This window comes from Pristiophorus japonicus, chromosome 6 (assembly GCF_044704955.1).
Source record: "Pristiophorus japonicus isolate sPriJap1 chromosome 6, sPriJap1.hap1, whole genome shotgun sequence".
NCBI lineage: Eukaryota > Metazoa > Chordata > Chondrichthyes > Pristiophoridae > Pristiophorus > Pristiophorus japonicus.
The window spans coordinates 31,654,942-31,678,872 of record NC_091982.1 but is presented as its reverse complement, the minus strand read 5'-3'; the positions used below and the strand labels follow the sequence as shown (position 1 = coordinate 31,678,872).

Genomic DNA, 23,931 nt, shown 5'->3' with positions numbered 1-23,931 from the left:
CTGTTGAGACTGCCGTTTCCTCAGGTTGTTCCACCTGTCTGTCCACCAAGTGTGGTGTGAGTTCCACATTGTAGTCTGCCTCTGGTTCTTCAGTGTTATCAGTGAATCTACTTTTTACTTGGTCTACATGCCTCCGCCAGGTTTGGCCATTGTCCATTTGTACAACCAGTAGCCTGTTTCCCTCTTTGTCTGTTACTGTCCCTGCAAGCCATTTGGGACCCCGGCCATAGTTTAGCACAAACACTTTGTCCCCTATCTCATTCCACCACCCCCTCGAATTTTGGTCATGGTACTCAGTTAGCTTTTGACGCTTAGCCTCAACAATTTCATGCATGTCTGGGAGGATTAACGAGAGCCTAGTCTTTAAGGTTCGTTTCATCAATAGTTGCGCGGGGGGAACCCCAGTCAACGAATGCAGATAAGATCTGTATGCCAGCAGCAGTTGCGACAGGCTGCTCTGCAGCGTGGGACCTTGGATTCTGAGGATGCCTTGTTTAAAGATCTGCACTGTTCGCTCCACCTGGCCATTGGAGGCTGGCTTGAAAGGTGCCGTCTTAACGTGATTTATACCGTGGTCAACTATGAAATCGTGAAATTCTGCGCTGGTGAAGCACGGACCATTATCATTGACCAATATGTCAGGAATGCCATGCATTGCAAATATGGTTCTAAGACTCTCCACAATGGTGGAGGTGGTGCTCGAGTTTTTTGAAAATGCATCAACGACTGCGAGGAACATTTTGCCCATGAATGGGCCCACATAGTCTACATGCACCTGCGACCACGGTTTGGTGGGCCAGGGGTTTAGGAGGGCCTCCCTTGGGGGCATTACTGAGTTGGGCACAAATGGTGCACCGACGGACGCAGAGCTCCAAGTCTGCGTCAATGTCAGGCCACCAGACATGAGATCTGCCTATGGCCTTCATAAGGACGACCCCCGGGTGCTCGCGATGGAGCTCCCGGACAAACGCCTCCCTGCCTCATAAGGGCATAACTACTCGGCTGCCCCACATCAGGCAGTCTGCCTGTAGTGATAGTTCATGCATGCGCCGATGGAAGGGTTTGACCTCCTCGGGTCAGGCATCGCGAGCCTCTGCCCAGTCACCGGTTAAAACACATCTTTTAACTAGAGATAATGTGGGGTCGCTGGTCGTCCAGGCTCTGATTTGGCGAGCCGTCATGGGCGAACCTGTGGATTCAAAGACATTGATTGCCATGACCATCTCACAGTCCTATTCGTCCGTGGTTGCCAGGGGTAGCCTGCTAAGCGCGTCGGCACAGTTGTCTGTGCCTGGTCTGTGCTTTATCGTGTAGTCATAAGCCGCCAGCAGGAGCGCCCACCGCTGAATGCGCGCCGAGGCGTTGGCGTTGATTGCCTTGCACGTGGATAGTAGGGACGTGAGGGGTTTGTGGTCGGTTTCTAATGCAAACTTGGCCCCGAAAAGGTATTCGTGCATCTTTTTGACACCGTAAACGCACGCGAACGCCTCCTTCTCAGCCATACCGTACCCGCGCTCCGCCCGCAAAAGTGAACTGGAGGCATAAGCAACGGGCTGCAATTTATCCACATCATTGACGTGCTGTAATACGCACCCGACCCCGTACGCTGACGCTTCACACGTAAGGACTAACTTTTTACCTGGGTCAAAAAAGGCTAAAACACTGTTGGAACATAGAAGATTGCGTGCCTTATTGAAGGCGCGTTCTTGGGCTTCCCCCAAAAACCAATCGCACCCCTTTCTGAGTAGCACGTGGAGAGGCTCCAGCAGCGTGCTCAAGTTCTGCATAAAGTTCCCAAAGTAATTGAGTAGCCCGAGAAAGGTGCGCAGTTCCGAGACATTCCGGGGCCTGGGTGCCAGGCGAATCGCTTCGGTTTTGGATTCGGTTGGGCGGATTCCATCAGCGGCAATCCTTCTGCCCAAAAATTCAACCTCAGGCGCGAGAAACAGACACTTGGATTTCTTAACTCTTAGGCCTACCTGATCCAATTGACTTAGTACTTCCTCAAGATTGCGGAGATGAGAGTCCGTGTCCCTGCCCGTGATTAGTATGTCATCTTGAAACACAACCGTCCCAGGGATGGACTTGAGCAGACTCTCCATGGTGCGCTGGAATATAACAGCTGCTGACCTGATGCCGAATGGACATCGATTGTACACAAAAAGGCCTCGATGTGTGTTGATGGTGGTGAGTAGCTTAGACTCTTCGGTCAGTTCTTGCGTCATATATGCAGATGTGAGGTCAAGTTTCGAAAAAAGTTTTCCTCTAGCCAACGTGGCAAATAGGTCCTCCGCTCTGGGCAGCGGGTATTGGTCCTGTAGGGAGACTCTGTTTATGGTAGACTTGTAATCCCCACAGATTCGCACGGATCCATCAGGCTTTATGACGGGGACGATGGGGCTTGCCCAGTCGCTGAATTCCACGGGAGAAATTATGCCTTCCCGCAGAAGCCAATCCAGTTCGTTTTCAATCTTTTCCCTTATCACATAAGGCACAGCTCTAGCCTTGTGATGGACCGGTCTGGCATTCTGTGTGATGTAGATTCTAACTTTAGCCCCTTTGAAGGTGCCCACACCTGGCTGAAAGAGATGTTCAAAACGGCTTAGAACTGTTGAGCAGGAGATCCGTTCCGCTGACGACATGGCGTGAACATCATCCCATTTCCAATTAAGTTCTGCTAGCCAGCTTCTCCCCAACAGGGCTGGGAGATCCCCGGGGACAATCCACAGGGAAAGTCGGTGCACCATCCCTTTGTGTGTGACTAAGAGCATGGCGCTGCCAAGGACTGGGACGATTTCTTTAGTATAGGTCCTTAGTTTGGTGTCGATCTTTGTGAGTTTTGGTCTGTTGCTTTTGTGCGGCCACAGCTGTTCAAATTGTTGAACACTCATGAGAGATTGACTGGCCTCTGTGTCCAGTTCCATGTTGGCGGGTATCCTGTTGAGTAGAACCCTCATCATAATTGGAGGCGTCTTGGTGTAAGAACAGTGGACATTGATCATGTTAACCTGCTGTATCTCGGCGTCCCGTGCACTGTTCCAACCGTCTTCTGGTCCGCTTTAAGACCCTTCCGATTCGTATACCAGCCGAGCTGCTGTTTTTCTGCACATGCGAGCCAGATGCCCTGTGAAGTTGCAGTTTCTGCAAACGGCATGCTGAAATCGACGCACCGTGCTTGAGTGCCTTCCCCCACATCTCCAACACAGACTGTTTCCATTGTTTCCGAAGGATGAGCTGCGTCTGGCTGATCTCCCTTGAGCTTCTCTCAATCTGTTGTTGATTGCTCGCATTGTGGGTTGATGAGGTCTGATCGGCCGTTCATGTGGCCCTTAATTTTGATGGCTTCTGGCGCCACTGTCTGCTGTTGAAGGCCTGCTCGCCTGCCTTTGTCTGTGTGTGGGGGTAGCGGTTTGTTTCACAATGTGAACCCCTTGTTCCGATGCCTCGTTGGTTGTCGTACCCGAAGTATAGATCAGCCTTGTTTCTTTTTCGCCTGCCAAGAGCGTCTGTGCGACCAGTGCTGCTGCCTCTAGAGTCAAGTTCTTAGTCTCTATAAGCTTTCGGAAAATGCCTGCGTGGCCTATTCCTTCAATAAAAAAGTCTCTCAGTACTTCTCTCCTTAGTTCATTGGGGAACACACATGAACTAGCCAGCCTCCGAAATTCCGCCACAAAGTCGGGTATGCTTTAGCCCACACAGCGTCTGTAGTTGTAGAACCTGTGTCTGGCCATGTATAGGCTGCTCGCTGGCTTCAGGTGGTCTCTCACCAGTGTGCTCAACTCCTCAAATGACTTGCTTGCTGATTTCTCGGGTGCCAGCAGGTCTTTCATTAAAGCGTATGTTTTCGAGCCACAGCTGGTCAAGAGATGGGCTCTCCTCTTGACTGCCTTATCGTCGCAGACAAGATAAGAGCCCATCTTTGGTCACAAAGCTTTGCTGGAGCCTTTCTATAAAGTCATCCCAATTGTCTCCAGCATTGTATTTCTCATCTGAGCTGTTGGTAGCCATTCTGTGGATTCTGTGATCCCGTAACTCGTCGCCACTGTTAAGTCCTGACTCTAATGTACTGACTTACACAAGACACATGCTGTAGTCAAGGTCACTCAGGACCTACACCTTTAATTCCAGCTCTCCAGTGCTGCACTTGCCCGAGACCTCCCTTTCTATACCTCAGTGGGACAGGTATGGAGTGTCTCCTGCAAGTGCACCCCTGGTGGTAAGGTATGCTTATTGTTACAGGTCATATCCAGTTACAGTCATGTATAGCATGGTAAGATACAGTTATATATAGTAATGTGATATACATGACATTTTCAAATCCCTCACTTTCGCCCCTCACTATCTCTGTAACTTTCTCTTGCCCTATACGCCTCCGAGATCCCTGCACTCCTCTAATTGTGCCCTCTTTTGCATCCCCTATTTTAATCGCTCCATCATTGTCATTGCCGGCCGTGCCTTCAGTTACCTAGGCCCTAAACTGTCTAATTCCCTTCCCAAACCTCTGTGACTCTTTAGCTCTCTCTCCTCCTTTAAGACGCTCCTTAAAACCTACCTTGTTGACCAAGCTTCAGGTCATCTGTCCTAATATCACCTTATGTGGCTCGGTGTCAAATTCTGTTTGATAATGCTCCTGTGAAGTGCCTTGGGACATTTTACTACATTAAGGGGCCGAAATTGCCCACAGGCCGAAACGAGTCGCTTGAAGTGTTATTCAGCACTTTGTGATTTCTTTTTGGGAGCAGGGCGGAAATGGCCTGATCATGGGGGCGGATGTGCGGTCTGGTCGGAGTAGCCGTCACTAGCGTGGCGGAAGTGGGGGCAGAACTGAGTGGCTGACGCTGCAAGTCATCAGCACCGCGTCTCTACCCTCCAGTTAAAGGGGAGGGCTGATGCGAACTCTGCAGCCACTTTAGTGGCAAACACTGGGCCACAAGGGAGGGTTTCGGCCGGGCCAGCAGCCTGGCACCCAAGAGAGGGTGCCAAGCTGCCTGTTGGCAGCCCAGCCGAACCCGCAGGTCTGATCTGGCAGTCGGCCAACAAAAAAAAAATAGAATCGTTGGCAGCGCCACTTCTCTTTTAAGGGCGGCCGTGCTGCCCAGCCACAGAAAGGGTACCAACACTAAAAGCTGTCGATGGCACTGACCGGCGGCAGTGCTGCTCCCTTGGGGCAATGTTTGAAAGGAGCTATTTCCCGCGGAGCAATTTCAGGAAGGGGTCACCGCTGGTCGGTAAGGGGTTGGCGCATGCATGACGCCGTGGGAAAACGGGCGGGGTGGTGCCCTACACTACTCCAAAGGCAATTTCTAAAATGACAGCCCCTCCACGGAGACTCCGTGGCCAGTCTGCACCCACGCGTGGCGGCCGCTTTCAGGTGGCAATGGGCCTTTTAGAAAGGGGCAATTTAGCCCCTAAATGCTATATAAATGCAAGTTGTTGTTGGACAGCTGTTGCATTCAATGGCTTGTTTTTTTGCACGCAGACATGAAGCACCAATATGAGATTAGAAGCATGTCTGTATTTAGCATTTCAAAGAGTTGTAATAATGGAAAATGCAATAGACTAGAAACTTACGATCAATATTAATTACTTCTTTCACATGAGTGGGTTTTTCTAATACTTCTTAAGCAATTCAAATAGTGGCAATATGCATCTGTGGAATTAATTAAACCACCTTTGACCTAATGATGAACTATTTACAGATAAAGTCATAAGCAAAGTAGTATCATCCTCAGAATATTGAAATCCTCTCCAGACAGGCAAATGTAGATTATATTACACATGGGCTTTCACATCAAAGCAAAGCAATACTTAACATGTACAGCAGCCGCTATGGCTTCCATTTTTAAAATCCCAGTGCCTCAGGCCTAGCTACAGAATTCATCTAAAGATATACAATATTAAAATTCTTATGACTTGAAACTGGACAGATCCTGTTTCTTCACATTATAGTGCACACTCTATGGTAGACAAGTTAGTAGTAAAATTGTGTGTTCATGACATGCTTGATTATACTGGAAAAGCTTAAGCAATGCTTCAACAGTCATTTCTGGCCCCGTCTGTCAAAGCTCACGCATGAAGAATGGCCACCTGGGTTAGTTACTAAAGGGCTGCCGGCTCCTGCAGACCATATGCCGGAAAGAATGAGTATTTTCAAGAAAAAAAGGGGGGGAAAAACTGTCCTAAAAGGTGGGCATCATCTCTCACTTTGTTATTCATTTTCACTTTTGTTTTAGTTTTAATTTTCAGTTACACATTCATAAGAACATAAGAAAGAGGAACAGGAGTAGGTCCTACAGCGCCTTGGCCCAGCTCTGCCATTGAATAAGATCATGGCTGATCATCGACCCGAAGTCCACTTTCCTGCCCGATCTCCATGTCCCTTGATTCCCCTAGACTCCAAAAATCTATCCTTCTTAGCCTTGAATTTATTCAGAGACTCTGCATCCACAGCCTCTGGGGCAGAGAATTCCAAAGATTCACAACCCTCTGAGTGAAGAAATTCCTTCTCATCTCTGTCTTAAATGGCCTATCCCTCATAAGAACATAAGAACATAAGAACATAAGAAATAGGAGCAGGAATAGGCCATAAGGCCCCTCGAGCCTGCTCCGCCATTCAATATGATCATGGCTGATCTGATCATGGACTTAGCTCCACTTCCTCGCCCGCTCCCCGTAACCCCTCATCCCCCCATCGCTCAAGAAACGGTCTATTTCGGTCTTAAATTTATTTAATGTCCCAGCTTCCACGGCTCTCTGAGACAGCGAATTCCACAGATTCACAACCCTCTGAGAGAAGAAATTTCTCCTCATCTCAGTTCTAAATGGGCGGCCCCTTATTCTAAGATCATGCCCTCTAGTTCTAGTCTCCCACACCAATGGAAACATCCTCTCTGCATCCACCTTGTCAAGCCCCCTCATAATCTTACATGTTTTGATAAGATCACCTCTCATTCTTTTGAATTCCAATGAGTAGAGGTCCAACCTACACAACCTTTCCTCATAAGTCAACCCCCTCATTCCCAGGATCAACCTAGTGAACCTTCTCTGAACTGCCTCCTTTCGTAAATATGGAAACCAAAACTGCATGCAGTATTCCAGGTGTGTCCTCACCAATACCCTGTACAGCTGTAACAAGACTTCCCTGCTTTTATTCTCCATCCTCTTTGCAATAAAGGCCAAGATTCCATTGGCCTTCCTGATCACTTGCTGTACCTGCATACTATCCTTTTGTGTTTCATGCACAAGTACCCCCAGGTCCTTCTGCATTGCAGCACTTTGCAAGCTTTCTCCATTTAAATAATAACTTGCTCTTTGATTTTTTTCTGCCAAAGTGCATGATCTCACACTTTCCAACATTATACTCCATCTTCCAAATTCTTGCACATTCACTTATCCTGCCTATGTCCTCCTGCAACCTCTTTATGTCCTCCTCACACATTGCCCTTCCTCCCATTTTTGTATCGTCAGGAAACATAGAAACATAGAAAATAGGTGCAGAAGTAGGCCATTCGGTCCTTCGAGCCTGCACCACCATTCAATAAGATCATGGCTGATCATTCCCTCAGTACCCCTTTCCTGATTTCTCTCCATACCCCTTGATCCCTTTAGCCGTAAGGGCCTTATCTAACTCCCTCTTGAATATATCCAATGAACTGGCATCAACAACTCTCTGCGGCAGGGAATTCCACAGGTCAACAACTCTCTGAGTGAAGAAGTTTCTCCTCATCTCAGTCCTAAATGGCCTACCCCTTATCCTAAGACTGTGTCCCCTGGTTCTGGACTTCCCCAACATCGGGAGCATCCTTCCCGCATCTAACCTGTCCAGTCCCGTCAGAATCTTATACGTTTCTATGAGATCCCCTTTCATCCTTCTAAACTCCAGTGAATACAGGTCCAGTTGATCCAGTCTCTCCTCATGTGTCAGTCCTGCCATCACAGGAATCAGTCTGGTGAACCTTCACTGCACTCCCTCAATAGCAAGTACGTCTTTCCTCAGATTAGGAGACCCAAACTGAACACAATATTCCAGGTGAGGTCTCACCAAGGCCCTGTACAACTGCAGTAAGACCTCCCTGCTCTTATACTCAAATCCCCTAGCTATGAAGGCCAACATACCATTTGCCTTCTTTACCGCCTGCTGTACCTGCGTGCCAACTTTCAATGACTGATGAACCATGACACCCAGGTCTCGTTGCACCTCCCCTTTTCCTAATCGGCCGCCATTCAGATAATATTCTGCCTTCGTGTTTTTGCCTCCAAAGTAGATAACCTCACATTTATCCACATTATGCTGCATCTGCCATGCATTTGCCCGCTCACCTAACCTGTCTAAATCACCCTGCAGCCTCTTAGCGTCCTCCTCACAGCTCACACCGCCACCCAGTTTAGAGTCATCTGCAAACTTGCAGATATTACACTCAATTCCTTCATCTAAATCATTAATGTATATTGTAAAGAGCTGGGGTCCCAGCACTGAGCCCTGCGGCACCCCACTAGTCACTGCCTGCCATTCTGAAAAGGACTCGTTTATCCCGACTCTCTGCTTCCTGTCTGCCAACCAGTTCTCTATCCACGTCAGTACATTACCCCCAATACTATGTGCTTTGATTTTGCACACCAATCTTTTATGTGGGACCTTGTCAAAAGCCTTTTGAAATTCCAAATACACACCACATCCACTGGTTCTCCCTTGTCTACTCTGCTAGTTACTTCCTCAAAAAATTCCAGAAGATTCGTCAAGCATGATTTCCCTTTCATAAATCCATGTTGACTTGGTCCGATCCTGCCACTGCTTTCCAAATGCGCTGCTATTTCATCCTTAATGATTGATTCCAACATTTTTCCCACCACTGATGTCAGGCTAACCGGTCTATAATTACACGCTTTCTCTCCCTCTTTTTTAAAAAGTGGTGTTACATTAGCTACCCTCCAGTCCATAGGAACTGATCCAGAGTCGATAGAGTGTTGGAAAATGGTCACCAATGCATCCACTATTTCTAGGGCCACATCCTTAAGTACTCTGGGATGCAGACTATCAGGCCCGGGGATTTATCGGCCTTCAATCCAATCAATTTCCCCAACACAATTTCCCGCCTAATAAGGATATCCTTCAGTTCCTCCTTGTCACTAGACCCTCAGTCCCCTAGTACATCCGGAAGGTTATTTGTTTCTTCCTTCGTGAAGACAGAGCCAAAGTATTTGTTCAATTGGTCGGCCATTTCTTTGTTCCCCATTATAAACTGACCTGAATCCGACTGCAAGGGACCTATGTTTGTCTTCACTAATCTTTTTCTCTTCACATATTTACAGAAGCTTTTACAGTCTGGCTACCTTACACTCAGTCCCCTCTTCCAAGTCGTTAACATAGAATGTAAATAGTTGAGGTCCCAGCACTGATTCCTGTGGCACTCCACTCATTATTGATTGCCAACCAGAAAATGAACCAGTTATCCCGACTCTCTGTTTTCTGTTTGTCAGCCAATCTTCTATCCATGCTAATATATTACCCCCAACCCCGTGAACTTTTATCTTGTGCAGTAACCTTTTGTGTGGCACCTTGTGAAATGCCTTCTGGAAGTCCAAATACACCACATCCACTGGTTCCCCTTTATCCAGCCTGTTCGTTACATCCTCAAAGAATTCCAGAACATTTGTCAAACATGACTTCCCCTTCATAAATCCATGCTGACTCTGACCAAATTTTGCTTTTCCAAATGTTCTGTTGCTGCTTCTTTAATAATGGACTCCAACATTTTCTCATCTTCAGATGTTAGGCTAACTGGTCTATCGTTCCCTTCTTTTTGTCTGCCTCCTTTTTTGAATAGGGGCGTTACATTTGCAGTTTTCCAATCTGCTGGGACCTCCCCAGAATCTAGGGAATTTTGGTAAATTACAACCAATGCATCCACAATCCCTGCCGTTACTTCTCTTAAGACCCGAGAATGCAACCCATCAGGTCCAGGGCTTTTATCTGCTTTTAGTTCCATTATCTTACTGAGCTCCGCCTCCTTAGTGATTGTGGTTGTGTTAAGTTCCTCCCCCCCCCCATAGTCCCTTGACTATCCACTGTTGGAATATTGTTAGTGTCCTCTACCGTAAAAACTGATACAAAATACTTGTTTAGAGTTTTTGCCATCTCCATGTATCCCATTACTAATTCCCCGGTCTCATCCCCTAAGCGACCGACATTTACTTTAGCCACTCTTTTTCTTTTTATATACCTATAGAAACTCTTACTATCTGTTTTTGTAATTTGTGCTAGTTTAACTTCATAGTCTATCTTTCCTTTCTTAATCATTTTTTAGTCATTCTTTGCTGGCTTTTAAAAGCTTCCCAATCTTCTGTCCTCCCACTAGTTTTGGCCACTTTCTATGCTCTTGTTTTTAATCGGATACCGTCCTTTATTTCTTTATTTAGCTACGGATGGCTTTCTTTTCTCTTGCACCTCTTATCCTGAGACTGTGCCTCCTAGTTCTACACACTCCAGTCAGGGGAAACAACCTCTCAGCATCTACCCTGGAAATCCCCTTCAGAATCTTGTATGTTTCATTGAGATTACCTCTCATTCTTCTAAACTCTAGATAGTATAGACCCATTCTACGCAGTCTCTCATGATAAGACAGCCCTCTCATCCCAGGAATCAATCTAATGAACCCCAGTTGTACTGCCTCCAAGGCAAGTATATCTTTCCTTAGATAAGGAGACCAAAACTGTGTGCAGTACTCCAGGTGTGGTCTCACCAAGGCCTTATACAATTGTAACAAGACATCCTTACTCTTATACTCCAACCTCCTTGAAATAAAGGACAACATGCCATTTGCCTTTCTTGTTGCTTGCTGTACCTGCATGCTAGCTTTCTGTGTTTCTTGCACAAGGACACCCAAATCTCTCTGAACACCAACATTTAAAAGTTTCTCACCATTTAAAAAATGTTCTGTTTTTCTTTTCTTCCTATCAAAGTGAATAACCTCACTTTTCCCTACATTATACTCCATCTGCCACCTTACTGCCCACTCACTTAGTCTATCTATATCCCTTTGCAGACTCTGTATTCTTCTCACAGCTTACTGTTCTATCTAGCTTTGTATCGTCAGCAAACTTGGATACATTACACTCGGTCCCTTCATCTAGGTCATTAATATAGATTGTAAATAGTTGAGGCCCCAGCACTGATACTTGCGGCACCCCACTAGTTGCAGCCTGCCAACCTGAAAAAGACCTGTTTATTCCTACTCTCTGTTTTCTGTCCGTTAACCAATACTCTATTCAGGCTAATAGATTACCTCTAATCCCATGAGCCCTTGTATAATAACCTTTTATGAGGCACCAAATCGAATGCCTTTTGGAAATCCAAATATACTACATCCACTGGTTCCCTTTTATCTATCCTACTAGTTACATCCGCAAAAAACTCTAATAAATTTGTCAAACACAATTTCCCTTTCATAATACCATGTTGACTGCCTAATCATGTTATAATTATCTAAGTACCCTGATACCACTTCCTTAATAATGGATTCCAGCATTTTCACAATGACTGATGTCAGGCTAACTGGTCTGTAGTTCTCTGTGTTCTCTCTCCCTCCTTTCTTGAATAGCAATGTTACATTTGCTACCTTCCAATCCACTTGGACCATTCTAAAATCTAGGGACTTTTAATAGAATCATAGAAATTTACAGCACGGAAGGAGGCCATTTCAGCCCATCATGTCTGTTCCAGCCAACCAAGAGCATCCAGCCTAATCCCACTTTCCAGCTCTTGGTCCATAGCCCTGTCGTGCACATCTAAGTATCTTTTAAATGTGGTGAAGGTCCCTGTCTCTACCAGCCATTTAGGCAGTGAGTTCCACACCCCCACCGCCTTCTGCATGAAGATATTTCCCCTGATATCTCCTCTAAACCTCCCCCCAATTACATTAAATCTATGCTGCCTGGTTGTTGACCCCTCTGCCAAGGGAAACAGGTCCTTCCTATCCACTCTATCCAGGCCCTTCATAATTTTATACACCTCAATCAGGTCTCCCCTTAGCCTCCTCTGTTCCAAAAAAACCAGACCCAACATCTCCAATCTTTCCTCATAGCTAAAACTTTTCAGTCCAGGCAACATTCTTGTAAATCTCCTCTGCACCCTTTCCAGTGCAATCACATGTTTCCAGTAATGTGGTGACCAGAACTGCACACAGTACTCCAGCTGTGGCCTAACCAGTGTTTTATACAGTTCAAGCATAACCTCCTTGGTCTTGTATTCCATGCCTCGACTAATAAAGGCAAGTATTCTATATACCTTCTTAACCATCTATAGATATGTGAAGAAAAAAAGATTAGTGAAGACAAACATAGGTCCATGCAGTCAGAATCAAGTGAATTTATAATGGGGAACAAAGAACTGGCAGACCAATTGAACAAATACTTTGGTTCTGACTTCACGAAGGAAGACACAAGTAACCTTCCAGAAATACTAGGGGACCCAGTGTCTAGCGAGAAGGAGGAACTGAAGGAAATCCTTATTAGTCAGGAAATTGTGTTAGGGAAATTGATGGGATTGAAGGCTGATAAATCCCCAAGGCCTGATAATCTGCATCCCAGAGTATTAAGGAAGTGGCCCTAGAAATAGTGGGGATGCATTGGTGATCATTTTCCAACAGTCTATCGACTTTGGATCAGTTCCTATGGACTGGAGGGTAGCTAATGTAACACCACTTTTTAAAAAAGGAAGGAGAGAGAAAACGGGGAATTATAGACTGGTTAGCCTGACATCAATAGTGGGGAAAATGTTGGAATCAATTATTACAGATGAAATAGCAGCGCATTTGGAAAGCAATGACAGGATCGGTCCAAGTCAGCATGGATTTATGAAAGGGAAATCATGCTTGACAAATCTTCTGGAATTTTTTGAGGATGTAACTAGTAGAGTGGACAAGGGAGAACCAGTGAATGTGATGTGTATTTGGACTTTCAAAAGGCTTTTGACAAGGTCAAACAACAAGAGATTGGTGTGCAAAATTAAAGCACATGGTATTGGGGGTAATGTATTGATGTGGATAGAGAACTGGTTGGCAGACAGGAAGCAGAGAGTCGGGATAAACAGGTCCTTTTCAGAATGGCAGGCAGTGACGAGTGGGGTGCCGCAGGGCTCAGTGCTGGGAGCCCAGCTATTTACAATATGCACCAATGATTTAGATGAAGGAATTGAGTGTAATAACTCCAAGTTTGCATTCTTTCATGCTCTCTCTTTGCTTTCCTGATATATATTTTTAATTGCACCCCTGCACTTCTTATACTCCTCTGGAGTTTCTGCAGTATTGAGTTCTCGGTATCTGTCTTTTTGCATCTTTTACTCTGAAGATAGATGCAAAATATTTGTTTAAGATATCTGCCATTTCCTTATTCCCTATAATAATTTCTCCTGCCTCAGTCTCTAAGGGACTAATGTTTACTTTCGCTACTCTCTTCCTTTTTACATACTTGTGGAAGCTCTTACAATCTGTTTTTATATTTCTTGTTAGTTTTCTCTCATTGTCTATTTTATCCCTTTTTATCAATTTTTTGGTCATTCTTTGCTGGTTTCTGAAACTCTCCCAATCCCCAGGCTTACTACTATTCTTCACAGCTTGTTCTTTCAAAATAATATTATCCTTAACTTCTTTAGTTAGCCACGGATGGATCACTTTTCATGTGGAGTTTTTGGATCTTAATCAAATGTATTTTTGTTGGGAATTATGAAATATTCCATTCATATTTTCTACTTTCAGCCAATTCTTATTAAATAAGGTACCTTTCCTTATGTTGTGAGGGGAGCAGTGGTGCACACAAGGGTACTCTCAACCAGAGTTATTTAGGCACCAGAGTGCAACTGGAGCTGCAATCGATCAATTGGAAATCTGTTGCAATTAATTCTATTAAATGAATAGCTGTAAATATAAGCAAGAGTCTATGAAACCAATATGTTTGCCTGCATGTCTATCTGATAGCGATCATGGCATCAAGTCTATCTTACTGATTATAGATTTGGATACTATCCTGATTGCAATCCCCAATAGGTCCTGATTTGAATATCAATATAGTCCATTCAGCATTTGATTCTTCTACATTGGATAAAATAAGTACCATATTGTAGCCTATAGGGAGAATTCAGAAGACTGGATCGTGCTTAAGACACAATCAATATATCTGTTGTCCAATAATTCTGGCTCTTTGGCAAATGAAAGTAATGGTACTTCACTCAAAAATATATTAATTTCCTTCAGACTTTGATATGTATTTTTTCTCTCTAAATGTCCATCACCTTCATGAAAAGGCGTAGAAATTCATTTGGGCTAGTTTTCAGATACGAAATGGTGCAGGGATTGTTCGAAGATGGAGGCCCGATGATAACGAGCTCTCCTGACTCACCAGCAGCAGCCCTCGGATAAGTCCCGGGGGCGGGGGGAATAATAGAATAGCGAGAAGGAGCCCGATTGTGCCGGCAGCAGCTTCACACAAATTGTAAACGAAAAGTTTCAACTTATCTTTTTGGTGGAAGCCACTTGCTGAGCTGCACCCACACCTGGAAAAGCCCAGGGCAGTCCAATTTCCCTAAAATAGACATTAAATCTTTCATTAGCATATGCAAGCTACCTGATGTTTGCTTTAAACGCCCGTCTGAAAAATGGCCTGACCCAATTTCAGGTTGAACATTTATCAGGCATTCTTGGGCGCAGTATATTGGTCCCCGAAATTGTTGCCACCATTTTATGCCTGCAGCAGGGTCCAATTTCAATTCCAAAGAGTTTGGTAAACATTTGTTTTGCTTGGGGAGTGAGAAGAATGGTTCTTCCTTTTCATCAGATATTGGCCTGGATTTATGGTTAGTGGCGAAGGAACGGCTCTTGATGTTCACTTCGCTGACAGCTGCCCACAGTATTTTTGCGGAGACTTACTGTCATCTGACATCTCATCCAGCACGGCGCCCTCTACAGGGCATCTGTAGCATGTGTGAGCTGGGCAAAAAAAAGCGAGGCTCTTCAACCAGTCAGATTGAAGAATCCTCACTGAGGCAAGCAGAGTTGTTGTATGACGGGAAAAACTTATAATGGGATATCTAGTTTGGCTATCCATTTGATGGCCTCCTGAGATGCTGAGTGCAGAAATGAGGTGCCTCCCACAACAGATCTTAGTGGGCAGGTTAATGTGATGTGTTCCATGGTCTGGGACTCAAGGCCACAGTCGCACTTTGGGTCGTCCCTCATCTTCCACTTGTGGAGCAGGTGGCCGCATCATCCGTGTCCTGTGTGGATTCGGTTGAGCGCTGTCCACAGTCTTCAAGGTAGGTCGAATCCAGGGACCTCTGCAGTTGGTCAGTGATGAGGTGTCAATTCTTTATGTTGCATGTGCCCCATGATTCCAACCACCTGGTTAGTGGGTTGATACCAGCTGCATGAATATTGGCTGCTGTTTCCAAGAATGGCGCTTTCGTGGTGGGTTTTGCAAATCTTCATAAATGGGAAGGTCGATGTTACTATTGACTTTTTCCAGCTTTAGGAGCACGGTAGCATTGCAGTGAATGGCAGGGGATGCAATGTGGGACAGCACCGGGAGCCACTCAGTTGTAGTGGACTTGAGCATCCCTGACACCATCCTCATGGTGTGTTTAGCTGCACATCCAGGATCTCTGTGTGGTGGCTGCAGGATCATGAGGCCGAGCAGTATTTTGCAGCAGATTAGACTAGGGCCACTGTTGCTGTGTGAAGTGTTCAGGCTGTGCTCCCCCATGACATTCCAATGAATTTGCGGATGAGGTTCACCCTGGTTTTTACTTTTACTTGCCGTGCAGAGTCTAAACCAGGAAGTATAAAAAAGAAAATATCAATTAGATTTAAATCATGTACAGAAAGCGGCGGCAAGAGAAGGAATGAAAGATGAGATTAAGAGAGAGAAAGAGAGATAAAAAGAGTCAGGCAGAAAAAGAAATACAAATTAAAAAAAAATCTCCAACACTAATTAAATTCTGATGGTATGAGACTCTACATTTGTAAAATTAAATTTTCAGTGCCAGAGAGGTTGTTTGACAGTAATTTTGACTTATGGTGATGACATAATTACTGGCAAACTCTGGCACTGAAAATTTTATTTTACAAATGTTTCCTTTAAGCTGCATAGCCGTGCAGCGCTCCAGGGATCCCGAGCATCTGGCTTTTTAATGCAAAAACTGCGCATGCACAGTGTTATGAATAGTCTGCGGCGGCAAAAAAAATTAGAGGGAGCATTGCTTAAGACGCTGTTAAAAATTCACTTACATCTGAATGTACCAGCCCTAATGTTTTCTGCCGTGATTAGTGGGTAACTAATAGGTATATACCACAACTTAACGCCTTTACATGGATTTCAATGCCGAGTCTATCAGCGAGGTACTGTTATAGCTCAGCCTGTGGAGGAGCAGGGTAACTCAGACCGGAACTTCTGGATTTCTGTGTTTAACTGTGCATGTGCGTACTCCAGAAGTTGCTGTCTGATTTACTCCATAATAATGGTGACCACTATTAGCAGAGAGCTAGGGCTTATGGAATCATAGCAGCGTAAGTTTGTGCTTTCAGAAAACAAGAGAGTTGATTAAAAAATTATAAAATAACTGTACAAAGAAAATAGCAAATCTAATTTTTTAACAATTTTTAGTTTTCTAAAATTAGTCGTTAGAATTTTACAGTGATGGTATAGGATACAAAATGTGCCAATACGAGAGGTACAAAAGAATTCAGTACCCAAATGGTTACATTTGGAGAAACAAAACAATTTAGAAGCTGTTATTAAAAGTAGCAATGAGTTCAAAGGTATGTTTTGATTTGATTTGACACACGAATTTCAATATGAATTTAGTTAAGCAAGAACAATAGGGGCTGCCTTTAAATAATATCCTTGTGTTCCTGTGACAGGGAGATGGAGACGATCCTCGCAGTCAAGATGTTATAACCCGTTCACTTCACTGGGCAGATGGTTTTGTTTTCGTATTTTCACTTACGGACTCAGAAAGCTGGAAAGCTCTCCGTCCACTGCATCAGCAAATCAGGAAATTCTATCCCAACACCAGGCTTCCATTTGTGCTGATAGGAAACAAGGCTGATTTACCCCATGCACGGCAAGTGGAAACCAATGAAGGGATCCAGTTGGCAAATGAGATAGGGGGAACTTATTTTGAAGTTTCTGCCAGGGAAAATTATAATGAGGTCTATGACGCTTTCCATCAAGTCTGCCAAGAAGCCAGTAAAGTGATTGGAAGCAGCAATGGAGAGAAGAGAAGAGGTCTGCTTTTAGCCAGGCCCAAATCACCAAACATGCAAGATCTTGGAAGACGATTAAAACAGGCTCTTTCATCTAAAGTAAAATCCACTACTTCTGTTTAAGATCAGTTTTTTGGGCAGATTCCAAGCTTCAAGTCCAACATTTCTTGCTTACCTTGGGGATAAATGAGAATTGAGTTCAGAGGACCGTAATGTAGTGAATACTCTGAGATGTTTTAAAGTCTAGCACCTGTAAATATAAACTAATTTGGGATTTTCAGCTTATCTCCCCACCTTACTCTTAATTAGATAATGTTAGCTGTAATTACTGTTAAGTAAATACTTCCCTGCCCCCCCCCAGATTATGAATAATAGTGTTTACATGTGTTGTGATGTTTACAGTACAAACTGCACGCAGTAATTTGCAGTAGGAGCATGTTTTGTGTCATTAATCTACCAAATTACATAAAGTTAAAATGATTCACAGCCTGAAACAATTTAAAATTGTGGAAAATGTTTACATTATTATTAAAAGTAAGCATGGTGGGGGAGGGGGCGAGGGCAGTGAGTTACCCGGATTGCTTAGATGGTAAATACACAGCTAAGTGTGAATTTGAACCTCAGACTAGAAACGTTTCTGGCTCAAAGAGCTAGCGCAGGCACGACGGGCCGAATGGCCTCCTTCAGGCTGTAAGTTTCGAAGATTGTATTTGTGCCTATTTAGCTGATCGCAGCTGGAGTGGCCACAGAGCTTCTATAATTGATCCCACAATCAGCAGATCAGATCAAAGCTCTGCAGTCCTGCAACATCCAGTCATGAATGGTATTGGGCAATTAAACAACTAATGGGAGGCGGAGGCCCCAAGAATATCCCCATTCTCAAAGCATACAATCAAAAGAGTGCACGTAAAAATAGGGTCCAGGTTAAAAAAAATAGCGATAAGACGAATAGGGCTATAGTGCAAAATAATGTTAAGATGTCTAATACTGTTAAAAAGACAAATCTAAAAGCATTGTATCTGAATGCATGAAGCATCTGTAATAAGGTAGAAGAATTAACAGCGCAAATAGATGTAAACGGATACGATATGGTTGCAATTACGAAGACATGGTTACAGGGTTGGGAACTGAATATCCCAGGAAATTCGATATTTAGTAAAGACAGGCAAAAAGGAAGAGGGGGTGGTGTGGCGTTGTTAGTAAAGGATGAAATTAGAGCAATAGTGAGAAAGGATATTGGTTCAGAAAATCAAGATGTAGAATCAGTCTGGGTGGAGCTAAGGAGCACCAAGGGGCAGAAAACATTGGTGGGAGTTATCTATAGGCCTCCAAACAGTAGTGGTAATGTAGGGGATGGCAGCAAACAGGAAATAAGAGATGCATGTAACAAGAGTACTACAGTAATTGTAGGTGACTTTAATCTACATATAGACTGGCCAAACCAAATTAGTAATAATATTGTGGAAGATGAATTCCTGGAGTGTGTACAAGATGCTTTTTTAGACTAATACGTTGAGGAGCCTACTAGGGAACAGGCTATCCTAGATTGGATATTGTGCAATGAGAAGGGGTTAATTAACAGTCTTGTTGTGTGGGGTTCTTTAGGGAAGAGTGACCATAACATGATTGAATTCTTTATTAAGATGGAAAGTGAAGTAGTCCAATCTGAAACTAGGGTCCTAAATCTAAACAAAAGAAACTACGAAGGTATGAGGAATGAATTGGCTATGATAGATTGGAAAGATTCATTAAAAGGCATGACGGCGGACAGGCAATGGCTAGCATTTAAGGAATGAATGCATGAATTGCAACAGTTAATATATTCCTTTCTGACACAAAAACACAAAAGGGGAAGTGCCCCAACCATGGCTAACAAAATAAATTAAGGATTGTATTAGATCCAAAGAGGAGTCATACAAAGTTGCCAGAAAAAGTAGCAAGCCTGAGGATTCGGAGCAGTTTAGAATTCAGCAAAAATGGACCAAGGGATTGATTTAAGTGGGGAAAAATAGAATGAGAGTAAACTTGCAAGGAACATATAAACTGACTGCAAAAGTTTCTACAAGTATGTAAAAAGAAAAAGATTAGTGAAGACAAATGTAGGTCCTTTACAGTCAGAAATGGGAGAATTTATAATGGGGAACAATGAAATGGCAGAACAATTAAATAAATACTTCGATTCTGTTTTCACGGAAGAGGACACAAATAACGTCTCAGAAACGCTAGGGAACCAAGGGTCTAGTGAGCAAGAGGAATTAAAGGAAATGATAATTAGTAAGAAAATAGTGTTGGAGAAACTAATGGGACTGAAAGCCAATAAATCCCCAAGGCCTGATAATCTGCATCCCAATGTACTAAAAGAGGTCGCCATGGAAATAGTAGATGCATTGGTTGTCATTTTCCAAAATTCTATAGATTATGTAACAGTTCCTGCAGATTGGAGGGTGGCAAATGTAACCCCACTATTTAAAAAAGGAGGGGGAGAGAAAACAGGAAACTACAGACCAGTTAGACGGACATCAGTAGTAGGGAAAATGCTAGAGTCTATTATGAAAGATGTGATGATGGGACACTTAGAAAATATCAACGAGATTAGACAAAATCAACATGGATTTATGAAAAGAAAATCAAGTTTGACAAACCTACTGGAGTTTTTTGAGGATGTAACTGATAGAATGGATAAGGGAGAACCAGTGGATGTAGAGTAAATGGATTTTCAGAAGGCTTTTGATAAAGTCCCACATAAGAGGTTAGTGTGAAAAATTAAAGCACATAGGATTGGAGATAATATACTGGCATGGATTGAAAATTGGTTAACTGACAGAAAACAGAGAGTAGGAATAAATGGGTCTTTTTCGAGGTAGCGGGCAGTGTGACTAGTGGGGTACCACAGGGATCAGTGCTTGGGCCCTAGCTATTCACAATATATATATAAATTATTTGGATGAGGGAACCAAATGTAATATTTCCAAGTTTGCTGACGACATAAAATTAGGTGGGATTGTGAGTTGTGAAGAGGATGCAAAGACACTGCAAGATGATTTAGATGGGTTGAGTGAGTGGGCAAACATATGGCAGATGCAGTATAATGTGGAAAAATGTGAAATTATCCACTTTGGTAGGAAAAACATAAGGACAAAGTATTATTTAAATGGTGATAACTTGGGAAATGTCAATGTGCAAAGGGACCTGGGTGTCCTTCTACACCAGTTATTGAAAGCAAACATGCAGGTGCAACAAGCAGTTAGGAAGGCAAATGGTATATAATCTATAGAATTTTGGAAAATGACAACCAAATCCTCTTCATTGCAAGAAGATTTGAATACAGGAACAAGGGTGTTGTACTACAATTATACAGGGCCTTGTTGAGACCACACCTGGAGTATTGTGCGCAGTTTTGTTCTCCTTACCCAAGAAAGGATATACTTGCCAAAGAGGGAGTGCAGCGATGGTTCATCAGACTGATTCCTGGGATTGCAGGACTGTCGTATGAGGAGAGATTGGGTCGACTAGGTTTGTATTCTCTAGCGTTTAGAAGAATAAGAGGTGATCTCATTGAAACAAATACAATTCTGACGGGGTTGAACAGACTGGATGCGGGGAGGATGTTTCCTCTGGCTGGGAAGTCTAGAACAATTGGTCACAGTGTCAGTATATGGTGTAGTAAATTTAGGACTGAGATGAGGAGAAATTTATTCACTCAGAGGGTGGTGAACCTGTGGAATTCTCTACCACAGAAGGCTGTGGAAGCCAAGTAATTGAATATATTTAAGAAGGAGATAGATAGATTTCTAGACACAAAGTCATCAAGGGACATGGGGAGAAAGTGGCAATATGGTGTTGAGATAGAGGATCAGCCATGATCATATTGAATGGCGGTGCAGGCTCGAAGGGCCAAATGGCCTACTATTACTCCTATTTTCTATGTTTCTATGTTTCAATGATGACGGAGCCCAGCACGTAAGTGCAAAAGACAAGGCTGATGCGTTTACAACCATCTTCAGCTCAAAGTGCCAAGTGGACTTTCCATATCGGCCTCCTCCTGAGGTCCCCACCTTCACAAAAGCCAGTCTTCACCCAATTCGATTTACTCCATGTGATATCAAGAAGCGGCTTAACGGACTGGATACAGCAAAGGCTATGGGCCCCAACAACATCCCGGCTGTTATGCTGAAGACTTGTGCTCTAGAACTAGCTGTGCCTCTAGCCAAGCTGTTCCAGTCCAGCTACAACACTGGCATCTATCCGACAATATGGAAAACTGCCCAGGTATGTCCTGTCCACAAAAAGCAGGAAAAATCCAATCCACCCCCATCAGTCCATCAGTCTACTCTCAATCATCAGCAAAGTGATGGAAGGTGTCGTCGACAGTGCTATCAAGCAACACTTACTCACCAATAACCTGCGCACCAATGCTCAGTTTGGGTTCTGCCAGGACCACTCGGCTCCAGATCTCATTACAACCGTGGTCCAAACTGAAAAGTATGCATGTGTGTATGTCTGGTCACGACAGGATTGTGCTTGGCTGTGATGCCCTTGTGACTGAATAGCTTGTTGTCACTCACTGTCCAGCCTCACTGATGAATAATATCCACTTGGAAGCAGAGAAAATTGCCCAACAGAAACTGTTTATTCATATTTCATTGCGAGCAACTAATAAGTACAATGTTATCAAGAAATGATTATTTATGGAAAAACAAAATGACTATTTGTAAAAACTACAATTTAAACTCTTTCAAATTCAATTTCTAGCAGATCTGAGCCAACTAATAAAATAAATAATTGCCTTCACCTCGGATCCAGGATCAAATTTACTCCAGGATTAGGAAATGGAAAATATCTCCTAGTGATGCCTGTTCATCATGCTACAAAACGTGCATAAAATTATTATAGTAGACTGGCTGTTATTGAATCATAAAGTTTAACTTTACATACTTGTTTTACATGCAAAAGATTGTTGACTATGCTATCCAGAAGCTTTGCTATTTTATTTGAACTTGCCCTGCAAGAATGCTGAGTCAACCATTTATTTGGTTTGTTTACATCAATATTAAATGTTGTCGCAAGGCATATTTCGCATATTGGTATGAATACTCGATATGAAAAAATGGACTTAAACCACTATAACTTATTCTGCTTCCTCTCTTATATGATACTTATTAATTCATCACCTCAAATTGTTCCCACCATTACCATTACCAGTGACAGACCTGCAACCACTGGCACTAATAGGATATGGTAGCTTAGTGGTTATGGTATTTGACTAGCAGCTCAAAACCCACCATGGCAAGTTAAGAACATAAGAACATAAGAAATAGGAGCAGGACTAGGCCATTTGCCCCCTTGAGCCTGCTCCGCCATTCAATAAGATCATGGCTGATCTGATCATGGACTCAGTTCCACTTTCCTGCCCGCTCCCATAACCCTTTACTCCCTTAACGCTCAAAAATCTGTCTATCTCCGCCTTAAATATATTCAATGACCCAGCCTCCACAGCTCTCTAGGGCAGAGAATTCCATAGATTTACAACCCTCTGAGAGAATAAATTTTTCCTCATCTCAGTTTTAAATGGGCGGTCCCTTATTCTGAGGCAATGTCCCTTAGTTTTAGTTTCACCTATGAGTGGAAATATCCTCTCTGCATCCACCTTGTCGAGCCCCCTCATTATATTATAAGTTTTAATAAGATCACCTGTCATTCTTCTGAACTCCAATGAGTATACGTCCAACCTACTCAACCTATCCTCATAAGTCAACCCCCTCATCTCCGGAATCAACCTAGTGAACCTTCTCTGGACTGCCTCCAATGCAAGTATATCCTTCCTTAAATACGGAGACCATTGTAGGTCTTCATCAGAGAAGTTGCAGGTCCTAGCTGTCTTGGTTTTCTGCCCAGTAGGCACAGATGGCACTAGGGCAATGGGGCAGAGAAGCTGCAATTTGCCTCTTATGGCCCTACTGTAATTCTGATCAGGCTGTCAGAAGCATGCCCTGCTGCATTTACATGAAGCATGGGGGTGTGTTCAAGTACTGCCCAAGATTCCCCTGTGTGTCCGCCCCTGAAACTCACCACCATTGTAAAGGTGGTGATGTTGAATCTGTATGGTGGCCCACAGGCAGGAAGAGATTGAGAAGGTGAACGATCACACAGGAATATGATTCTGCAATGCTGTTTGGGCTGGATGTCACTTCCATTACTTTGCAGCTGCATTTTCTGAGCATTTAAAGATACTTTGTGAAACTTGTTGAGAATTATAGCATAGGGAAATAATGGATTTCCCTCCGTGGATTCCATTGTTCTTGTGTTTTAAGGAGGAGGATGATGAGGACATGGAGGAGGAAAGGATGAAAACCAGTAAAGTGCAGTAACAAGCAGGCAGCAACACCCGACATGCAGGTGTCTGTGCCACAGGGTCTATAGATCACAAAGGACCTATCTGAATAGACAGTATCTGAGAAGGTTGCACAAATGTGGCCCTGGGGGAACCTGATTACACCAAACAACTACCTCCCAAAATATGAATTCTTAATTTTGGATTAAATCCTATAAAACATGATAATGCAGCATTGTCATTCTGCAGTTTTGATGTGATGCTTGCAGCCACTTTCCTTGTTTGACTTACGGAGCATTTTATCTCTCATACCAACAGGCAGCATAGACATAGGCAATATCTTTGGTC

At 43.7% G+C, this 23,931-nt stretch overlaps 1 protein-coding gene across 1 annotated transcript in view; it reads left to right on the top strand.

The window, feature by feature from the left end:
* Nucleotides 1–22,347, top strand: part of rasl11a (RAS-like, family 11, member A) — a 34,988-nt gene extending 12,641 nt beyond the window's left edge. Inside the window, exon 4 of the mRNA XM_070882720.1 lies at nucleotides 16,908–22,347. Within this exon, the coding sequence (XP_070738821.1) occupies nucleotides 16,908–17,375 (468 nt within the window). The 3' untranslated portion in view covers nucleotides 17,376–22,347. The remainder of the gene's footprint in view (nucleotides 1–16,907) is intronic.
* The last annotated feature ends 1,584 nt before the right edge of the window (nucleotides 22,348–23,931 follow it).